Source organism: Octopus sinensis, linkage group LG2 (genome assembly GCF_006345805.1).
Source record: "Octopus sinensis linkage group LG2, ASM634580v1, whole genome shotgun sequence".
In the NCBI taxonomy this organism is placed as follows: Eukaryota; Metazoa; Mollusca; class Cephalopoda; order Octopoda; family Octopodidae; genus Octopus; species Octopus sinensis.
In genome coordinates, this window is record NC_042998.1 from 131,106,382 (window position 1) to 131,117,876 (window position 11,495).

General features: G+C 31.3%; 1 protein-coding gene across 4 annotated transcripts in view; it reads right to left on the minus strand.

The window, feature by feature from the left end:
- Nucleotides 1-426: 426 nt before the first annotated feature.
- The window catches only part of LOC118761452, a 12,917-nt gene continuing 1,848 nt past the window's right edge, over nucleotides 427-11,495 (minus strand). The window contains exons 1-5 of one of the 4 annotated variants that reach the window (XM_036499347.1): nucleotides 10,649-11,495; nucleotides 4,147-4,635; nucleotides 3,820-3,904; nucleotides 2,328-2,389; nucleotides 427-934 (exon numbers count right to left, since the gene is read on the minus strand). The exon at nucleotides 10,649-11,495 is cut by the window's right edge and continues 1,848 nt beyond it. In XM_036499347.1, coding sequence (XP_036355240.1) covers nucleotides 10,657-11,495 — 839 coding nt within the window. In that variant the 3' untranslated portion in view covers nucleotides 427-934; nucleotides 2,328-2,389; nucleotides 3,820-3,904; nucleotides 4,147-4,635; nucleotides 10,649-10,656. Of the gene's footprint in view, nucleotides 935-2,327; nucleotides 2,390-3,297; nucleotides 3,396-3,819; nucleotides 3,905-4,146; nucleotides 4,636-10,648 lie in introns of those variants that run through there. The other 3 variants (XM_036499345.1, XM_036499349.1, XM_036499351.1) reach the window with 3 other exon arrangements.

The following is an 11,495-nucleotide window of genomic DNA, read 5'->3' on the forward strand; positions in this document are numbered from 1 at the left end:
TTTGAAAAAAGGACAGTACCAATGAACTTTGCAGGGACGCTCAGACTGCAGTTAATACTCATCTTGAATATCCGGGGTGGAATGGGGGTTTCATTATCAGCTGTTAAACGTGAGCCAGGGGTTTGCATTTCTCAAATGTATCACTCCCTCCAAACAAGTATTCTAATGAGTTGGAAAATGGAAAAGTCAAATGTATGAAAGAAAATAGAAACAGAATTGACAGTCATTCGATTTATTCAGTTCTATTTTGTTTCTGTTTTAAGATTGTTGTTTGTGTCTTGCATTCTTCAATTAAATCTGTTTCATCAAGAAAAACTACCATCTTTTTATATTTTCATCTTATATTAAATTTAATAACATCTGCTTAACTACAGATTGAAAATACTTTTTTCTAATAGCTAAATTGCTTTAAATAACTGCAGACCCATTTAAAGCGTGGAAGCCATCTGTTTCTTACACACATACTACTGTTTCCATCCATTTGTTGTTATTGTTGTGGTTATTGTGGTGGTGGTGGTTACTCTTGCTACTGCTAATGTTGCTGTTCGTATTTTGATTTTTCTCTTATGCAAGTGTCTCTTCAACTTTTCCTTCACCATGAAATACACGAAGGTGTATCTCATTGGAATTAATAATTTGATGGGGTCTATGTGCCTTCAGCAATCCATTATTAATACCATCCCTCATCACAAACAGCACAATCCCTGATTACCACAATCACTATGGTCTAATCGATACAATTTTCTAATACTTACTAAAAACCACAATTTGAACGTCCGTGGAATCATATACATGTCATCTTCTCAATGTTAGTTTAATTACTATTCACAAGTTCTATGTAAATTATTGTACAATCAACGCCTGAAACTATTTTCGTACTTGAATACATCTCAACCATGTCTGTTTGGTAATTTTCTCTGAGTCGATTCTCACACTGAAATAAATCAGAGGAGTAAACGATAAACTTAATCTAAATACTAATTAATGATAAGTGGTTTGAAAGATACGGACTCACTTAATAACGCACACATGCACACGCCACACACACACAGAGTTGCCAAACATCTTCAGTAACTCTAATATGCAATAGTACTCTACTGGAAACAGTACTTTTCGATTATATATGAATATGTGTGTGTGTGTGTGTAAAGATTAATAAGAGTGGCTTCATAATTTTGCCACTCTAATAGTGATATACGTATACATATATATATATATATATATATATATATATATATATATATATATATATATATTATATATATACTTCAGATTTACAGAAAATAAAAAGCGAAGACAGGTGTAGGAACAACAAGCAGGTGTATTAGATTGACGCTCGGAAAGAACGAAGCCTTTGACGTTTCGAGCCGACAAGAGAAATGTTTGAGAGAGGAAAAATACTTGCATATATTCGTACTTGCATACATATTAACTATGTCTGCGTGTGTGTGTGTTATTAAGAGAGAAAAATGTGTAGGGATTACCGGTTCAACATCTGTGTGCACATATATATATATATATATATATACGTATATAAAGTAAAGGCTCTTCTGAAGGGATTCTGTTACTGTTTTTTTAGCCCCAAGAAACATCGTTTCTAGCTGGCTGTACGACACATTATCCGTGTCCTTATATTTTCGAAGAGTGAGTTCAGCAACCCGCAATAGCTGCTTGGCCAGATGGTGTTGCTGAACTCACCGTTCGATTATATAGTTTTCAAAGTGACATACAGTCACTAATCTAAAAATAGAAATACTATCATTGCTGAATCTCTCAAAGAGAGACATTCAGTCACAGTTCCTTAAAGTAAAGGCTATTTGCCAACATAATGTGGCTGTCCTGTAAAAGGCTATGTTACTTGGCCATCTTGCCAAGCAGCTACTCTGTTGATAAAGTGCAATAACCAGAAACTAGTCCACAAATGTTGTGTCGTATAACCAGCTAGGAACGATGTTTCTTGGGGATAAAACAGGAACATCGTTCATTTCAAGACTACCACATTATGTTAGCAAATAGCCTCTACTTTAAAAATCTCTCACTGAATGTCTCTCTTTGAGAGATTTAGAAATAATACTATATATATATATATATGTTTGTGTGTGTACATATATATATATATATATATATATATATATTCATATATATGTGTACGTGTATGTGTGTATGTGTATGCATGTATGCACTTTTCATTTCTTTAGAATTATTTAATTATCATGGAAGTTGGAACTGTTTTTCTCGTGTGTATATCAGTGTAGAAGTATAGGATAATATGTATTTAAAGAAAAGCAAGTCAAGCTATTATTCTTAAGTCACAAAACTAAAATCACCAATAATCATTGTTTCAAAGGCTTTACACATTACGGAAACAGAGAATAATTTCATTATTTGTCTGAAATAGAAGAAAATGTATGCCGATATAATCACATTAAGAAAGAATTGCATCAAATTATGCACTCATTTATTAAACTTTAGCAGAAAAATAATCTTCATATGTTATTAAATAGAATTGAGTAGAACTTTATTAACTCTGTATATGTAAAGAAAACAGAGAAACCTCAAGTATAGCACTTAAGATGTGTGTGTGTGTGTGTGTGTGTGTGTGTGTGTGTGTGTGTGTGTATGTGTGTGTGTGCTATATGTGTAATATACAAATATAGATATACATACGCACACATATGTATAATATTTATATATAATACAAAAACACGACTGTTGTAAGAGACGAGAGCATCCAACACCAGCCTGGTAGAATTTATTAATGTCATTTACGTGCCTGTATATGTATAGAGTTAATATGTAGACGTATGTCATGCTTGGTCTCTCTATGCCTATGTGAGAGAGAGAGAGAGAGAGAGAGAGAGAGAGGGAGAGATACGTTATAACTGATTATGACGAAGCACACGTACACACATAATACATACATACACACACACACACACACACATATATATATATATATATATATATATATATATATATATATATGACATACACACACACTCACATACGTATTTATTTATATAAACTTATGTACGTATATACACGCGTACTTATATCTCAGCTAGATAATTAATATTTTAAATATTTTAAAATATTTCAAATTTAAAAAATAATAATATTGTATATTTAATACACAGTTATTTGAAACAATAACTGCTTATCATGTATTCAACATAAAAATTGCAATAATATTTTAAATACATTATTCTCCTTATCACTGGTTGATTAAATTCGATTTAGAAGTGAGAATAGATGTCTCTGAATTATTTGTTTAATCTAATTTGGTTTCAATCTTACCTTAAACTTTTCCACTTTTTCGTACGGATCTTGGAAAATGTATTTGCATAAATATACCAGTTAATTCTGCTCAAATTTGTATAACTCTGTCTGTGTAACTATTGATAAAATATAGGTAAGTAAGCCCATCAACAGTCGATAAAAATACAAAACATTTCTTAATATTGATGAGCTATCAATCAAAAATATCAAAAATCAAACCGTTAAAAATTAAAACATTCGTCACTGGAAACACCTTCAGTTTTGACACAACGGAAATCTTCGATGTGACCGCTGATGGAAGAGATGGCTGAACCAGCACTTGGCTGGTGCTCTTTTACAATTGAGTAGACTGGAGCAATGTGGAACGAAGTGACTTGCTCAAGGACATAATGGATCTTCTGGACTAAGATAAGTTCCTCAGTCGAGAGCCTTAACCGTTAGGCCAGGCAACTTTTGAAGAAAGTTTGTAAGTAATTTTTTAAAACAAGTTCGTTATAACTGAAAATACTATTTATTCAACGAAGAGCCAAAGATACTTACCTTATGAAATAAATGAATTATTTCGTTTTCTTTTGTTTTCCAAATTTCAGCAGAAATAACTGTGATTTCCAAATGTTATGAGTTTCTAATAACTAAAGACAAATAGATATTGTGTTATGTACCCAAAACATAAACAAATTGAATGGCTATCCAAAAATATATTGAGACATTGAGATTTTTCTATATATAATACAATGTACAAATTCATACAATCATAATCCATATCTCAAATATACGGGTTACTTGCAAAGGAATTAATTTGAATTTGGACAGGTAATATCATTCGTATCTTTTATTTAATGAGCAAAAGATGTTTGACAAACTTACTTTTAATAGGGCTTTAACAATCATATTTAAAGCCTTTCTTATATGTAGCAAGAGTTCTTTGAAACGTATTATATCGTATCATCCATTTCTTTACCTCAAGTGAAATACTGTAAAGCTTATGAGAGATGCATTCTTCCTATCTCGCTCTCTTTCTTTCTACCTATCTACCACTTTATCTGTATTCCCGTTTCATTTTTTCCCACATATCTTTTTATCGTTCCTTATATGTTTCTCCATTCATCCTTTATGAAAAATCGATACGAGACTTCGCTTACATATCAAAATAAGGCAAATCCAGTTAGGCATCTCTGCTTTATACTATTCAAGAAAGTAATGATTTTGTTTTTACTTTGTTTTCTCCAATTGTCGATGTATTTTCTAATGTGATTTATACAAATATTGTGTAATATTTTTCTCTAATGTTGTTCGACCTTCGAAGAAAATCTGGATCAAGTCGATACGAAGAATAGAAACGCTCGATGTTTGGTGCTAAAATATATTAAGAATATTATTGAATTATGATTAGAACTTTCATTTGATTAATTTCACACAGACACAAGTTCACAATATTGATTATACACACGCACGCACTCATATATACATACATACCTACATATATATGTAGGTATATATATTATATATATAATATATATTATATATTATATATATAATATATTATATATATATATATTATATATAATATATATGTATATATATGCATATTTGTAGATATAGCTATATGTATATATGTATATATACATATACGTTTACATTTCAGCTTTTTCACACCTAGACTCAACAGCACTTTTTTAGTTTGCTCCTGATCTTTCATAAGGTGAATACTTTTTGACATACATAAACACACATATATATATATACATGTATATATATATATATATATATATATATATATTATATATATATATATATATATATATGATATATATATATATATATATATATATATTATAAATATATATATATATATTATATATATATATCCGAATATATTATTTGCTACTTCCTCCATTGATGCATTCCTTTTATTACCCTAAGGAGGACAGTAGTATGTAATTAATTTAATTTAATTAGATCAATTTTAAATTATTCTACCATGTCTTTTACATGTTAATATTGCAGTTCGAAACGATCGTATGCACGTATTACAATACTTTTATTAAAATTTTAACATCTCTTTTCCATCTTTAACAGTTTGTTGAGTTTCTATCAGATATCGTTCCATAAATTCTCATCATATATCATTTACATATATACATATATAAATACACGCACATATATATACAATATATATATGCATATATATATATATATATATATATATATATATATATATATATATATATATGCATATATAGATATATATATATATATATACATACACGCACATATATATATATATATATATATATTAAATTGATCAAAATAAAAACATGATGCGAAGGACTCAGCGGTACATATGTTTCGGGCCTTTATTAGACAGATTTATAACATCGCATCATGTTTTTATTTTGATCAATTTACTCCACCACTCCACCACCCCACCAACGGTATACACATGTGCTTATAATTATCAAGTACTCACCCCCGAATTTCTATATTATATATATAATATATATATATATACATACACGCACATATATATAATATATATATAATATATATAATATATATGCTATATAGATAAATATATATATATACATACACGCACATATATATATATATATATATATATATATATGCATATATATATATATATATATATATATACGTATGTGTATATATATGTATACTATATATACGTATGTATATATATATAATACATGTACCATACACATAAGTATATATATATATATAATGCATGTATACATACACATAAGTATATATATAAATGCATGTATACATACACAAGTATTTATAAAAATACATATATACATACACATATATATATATATATAAATACATATATACATACACATATATATATATGAATACATATATACATACACATATGTATACATATAAATACATATATATAGACATATGTACACATATATATAAATACATATATATAGACATATGTGCATATATATATAAATACATATATTTACACATATGTACATATATATATAAATACATATATATACAAATATGTACATATATAATATATATATATATTATATACATATATACATACACATATGTATATATATATATATATGTACATACATATATATTTGTATATATACATACATATTTATATGTATATATATGCTTATGTATATGTATATACATGTATATATCTGTATAGAATACATGAATGTATATACATATATATATATATATATATATATATATATATATATATATATATGATTGTATATATTCGCATATATATATATATATATATTTATATCTATATATATATATATATATGCATATACATATATATATATGCACTTATACATGTATATATATATATATGTATGTATATATATATGTATATATATATATGTGTATATATACATGCATATGTATATATATTTATATGTCTATATATATATATATATATATATATACATACGTATATGTATATGTATATGTATATGTATATATCCAACCGATCTTGAAGAAACTTGGCACGTGTGTGTGTGACCTATGCCCATGTGGCCACTTACGTACTTCGAATTTCCAAAAAACGATAATCTGTAATGAGTACCGATATTTCAAATTGAATAGGACATTTCAGTGCAAATTCTCTTGTGAATGCTATTTTTTGTCATAACTTTTAAAGTTTTCAACTTATTTTCTTGCAATTTTATGCACAGATAGAATATGTGCTAAGGATGGTTTGAGAGAAATCAGTTTTTACCTAGACTACTCAAGCAAAACGTAAGATGATATTTTATAAACTGATTTAACGATATTTGGCGTAAATTGTTGTTGGATTAAAATGTACATCAATCATTGCCGCATTCTCACCTTGCTGTAACATGTATTTTGTTAACACCTACACTTAAAATGATCGATTCTAAACGTTGGAGCCTCGTGTGCTAAAACATATAACATGCATTTTCTGAACACCTGCACTGAAAATTATCGATTATAAACGTTGAAACGTTGTGTGCTAAAACATATGACACGTATTTTCTGAACACCTGTAATAAAAATTTTCGGTACTAACCGAAATTTAATTCTGACGATCAGTGGAACTATACCTATGAAACACAGTAGTCAAATTAAGTGCCTTTTCACTAAATAATTTTTGTCTACTTTTCACACCTTTATGTTCTTTTTTTTTTTTTTCATAGCACTCCTTTACAATTCCCGTCTTGATGTTTCCACTGATTATATATTTGCAGCTTCAAACGATTGTCGTTTTTGCGATTTCATTTTTACACACAAACATTTTGAATATATGTACGTTGGTTTATGTCTAGCGAAACAGAGAGGAGTGCGCAATATATTCTGTAGAGCTTATGGTATGTCGTTTTTTCTTTTCCTGTATTTTCGGAAACGGAGCTCAGAGTTTGTCTAGCGACTCGAATCTCACCCCACTACGATCTTCAGAATTCCCAGGTTTCTTGACTGAAACCTGAATGACGTGAAACACGAATCACGCGACAGACTCGCAGTTTTAAATTTAAAAATACGCATACGTTTACGATAACATGCAGCAACAACTATGCTCTGGAGCATATTGTGTGATACACATGAGCAACAGCGCCTCATTTCATGTACATATCGCCAAGATGGTGACGATATGCAGGCGAATGGACAGATGGATTCTAAGACCTTTCAGAACAAGGGACCAGAAATCTATGCTGGTTTTATGGAGGACGTTAGTTCTCAGCCGCATGGATTACTGTTTTCAAATGTGTTAATCCCACAGTCTACAATTGATACACCAGGAAGATTGTATCAACGTAACAACTGACACACTGGAAGAGACTGAAAATGTTAAGACTGCACTCCCTGGAGCAAAGACGGGTGACATATGCGGGGATATACATTTGGAAGTTCCTACAGAGGCTAGCACCTAACTTTGACATCAAGGGTTATACCAGCCTCCGAACTAGAATCAATACATTGTTACAAAGATCCCACCTATCCCTTCTGAAGTAAGGACCAGGTACTGCAACAGCTTAATATTCAAAGCCCCACAGCTTTTTAATATCTTGCCAAAAACGTCTGAGATATCTGCATGGAGTGAGGGTAGATGTGTTAGAAAAACTTGAACTTCTGCTATCCCAGTTCCTAAATGAACCTACATCATGGTAAGAAACTCAAAAGATGGCAACAATATCAAACTCCCAGCTTCACCAAAGGTCAATCACAAAGGCATGGCCATTGAATTGATGAGAATTCAGTCTGTGTCTCAGCCTGACTACAGCCTTTGGGCTAACACGCATAAATGATTACATAAACACATAAACTCATACGTGCACGCACTGGGTGACACCTTCCTCAAGTGACCTCTAGCATAACCTCGGGCTGACCAACCCTTTGTGAGTGGATCTGGTAAACGGAAAGTGAAAGAAGACCATTGTATGTGTGTGTGTGTTTGTGTGTGTGTTTGTGTGTGTGTGTGTGTGTGTGTGTGTGTGTGTGTGTGTGTGTGTGTGTGTGTGTGTGTGTGTGTGTGTGTGTGTGTGTGTGTATTGGTGTATGAGGAAAATTAAAGTATGTCCAGAAATGCTGGGAAAGAGGTATTTCACGCTCGGATACGTTTTGAGAATTTAAAAGCTACACGTTCTACTTAGCCAAAAGTCTCCTTTCAGTGTAAATAGGTAATAATCTGAAAACTATAACCACCATGCACACATACATACATACATACATACATACATACATACATACATACATACATACATACATACATACATACTCATATATACAGTATATATTTAATAATAACAGTCATTCTAGGATGATAGGAAAATTGCAGCAAGAATGTGAGAGAGAAAATTGAGTGCATCTCATCTATTTTTCATATATTTAACGGGATTCTCAAAATGGGACAGCTTTATGATGCATAGGTAGACAAATATTATGGACAGAAAGTATCCATGATTTGTTTTCCACAAGAAGAATATCTTACATCATGTTCAGAATAATGTGGCTGATGCAAATGGGGTTGCGTTAAAGATGTGTTTTACTTGTTTTCTGTCCCACGGTGAATATTTATCTAACGAGAACTGATGTTGTTAGAAGAAAAGCAAACTGAGAATACATGTGAGAATAAAGAAATTCCAACAATCATACTAATGTTTACTAATGTTCACTACAAAGAATATTGCTAAAATTGTTGGCAATTAGATAAATGTCTGCAAGTTTTTGCTGATAACCCTAACGATGGAACTTAACAGAAAAATTACAAGACTAGTTAGCAATGATTTTGTTCCTACAGTTGCTGTACAAATAGATGGTGTATCATAGACATCAAGCAATTTTGGATATTCTTAACCCCTCAAATAAGTATTGATGACGGACTGTAATAAAAAGATAGGGCAACTCATCTTCCATGTGACTCTCAGTCCGCCCTTCACACAGTCGTCAACATCTTTCGTGGCAAGTGCGTGCCTTACTACGATATTCCGATTATCCATCCGCTGATGTTTTTCACTTTTTGAATTTCTCTTTACGACATTCCTATACTTGTTATATGAACTGGAAATACGAGGGACTCTAATTAGAATTCATAATACTAGAATATAAGTAAAACTCTAAAACTCGATTCTAAACAATTACTCGCAAGAACCATGTACAAAAGTTTACATATTCTACTTGATATTCCTAAGTAAACACTAAAAGACAGCTAGGGGGATTTTGTTTACCAGTTTCGTCCCATCCGAGGTTTAAATGTACTCCCAACTTTCTGTTTCTCGACTTCTTCCTAAAGTTTGAAGCCGTCAGTCACTCATTAGTAAATACAATAAATAAAATCAACAGATTTCTTAATTTGGCACATTTCTCTACATTTATTGAGAGTTATACATCTATTGAAGAATCTGTCATCAAACGAAGTTTGTTACCGATTCTTATACTTGCTCTGACTGCACTAAAGCTGATGTGTATCAATTATTGACATCAAAACCTTTTGATGTTTAGACACACGTGGTTTATGTAGCTATGAAGTAAAACATGCCTTCGCAAAACCTTATAGATCATCAACCTCAGCTGATCATTTATATAAAAATGGGGTCCCATTGGGCACAACAGCTTTGGGTATAGAAAAAACATTGAGTAGCAATAACTCTGATGCCTTTTATCTTAGTTAAGCAGCAATAGCTAGGACACCAACAATAATTATCACTCATCAATTTCGAGTATCGAGTATAGAAATAAAGCCATAGATACATAAGCATGGAACATATGAAGATAAAAAAACTATATACACTGCAAAGAATAAAAGTGTGTGCGCTACTGAGTGGTGTATGAATTGTATGAATGTGTTAAAATATAAAGTTAATAAAGTGCTTACATTGAAGTCTATTCGTGGAGTTGATTGGCAATAAGTCTGTAGAACCACATTTTGTCGAATATAGCGTCAATATCTTTGAGAATGTCGTAAGTGTTGTCTACAGCAACGCTTTCAATTACGTCTATGAGAGTGAGGTTGAGGATTGACTTGGTAACAGCTTCATTAATCGCAACAGAAACACTATCTGTAATACCTCGTATGACATTATTACAAATTCTTGTAGCTGTTTTCTCGGTAGGTTCCATAGCAACCACTTTACCAATTTCTTTCGTGACTGCAGTGCTTATCTCCATAATAACAGCTGTGCTAATTTGCAGTGATACTACTTTGCTGACTTCCAATGTGACAGCTTTACATATTCCTATCGTAACGGCTTTACTGATTTCTTTAGCAACCGCTCTACTAATCTCCAATGTTACGGCATTACTAATCATCAATGACACAGACCTAGTGATATCCACGATTTTGCGTCTCTCTGCATCACAGTTTTGAATAACATTCAGTCCTACAGCTTTGCAGATCTCTGTTGCAACCGATAAACTGACTTGCATTGCAATATCTTTACTGATCTTGTTAGTTACTGCTTCGCTTATCTCTGAGGTAATGGCTTTACTAATGCCCTGAATGACGGCCTTAGCTATATCGATGGCAATGGCTTCACTGATCTCTTTGGTGACCATTTGACAGATTTGAAATGTCACACTTTTGCTTATGTTCTTGCAAAATGATTTGTTGACCTCATTGGTAACCGTTTTCTTGATATTTGAACACACCTGCCTGCAGATTTCTATAGGCACTGCTTTGTTAATTTCTGAGGAAATAGCATTAATAATCTCACTCGTTGCCG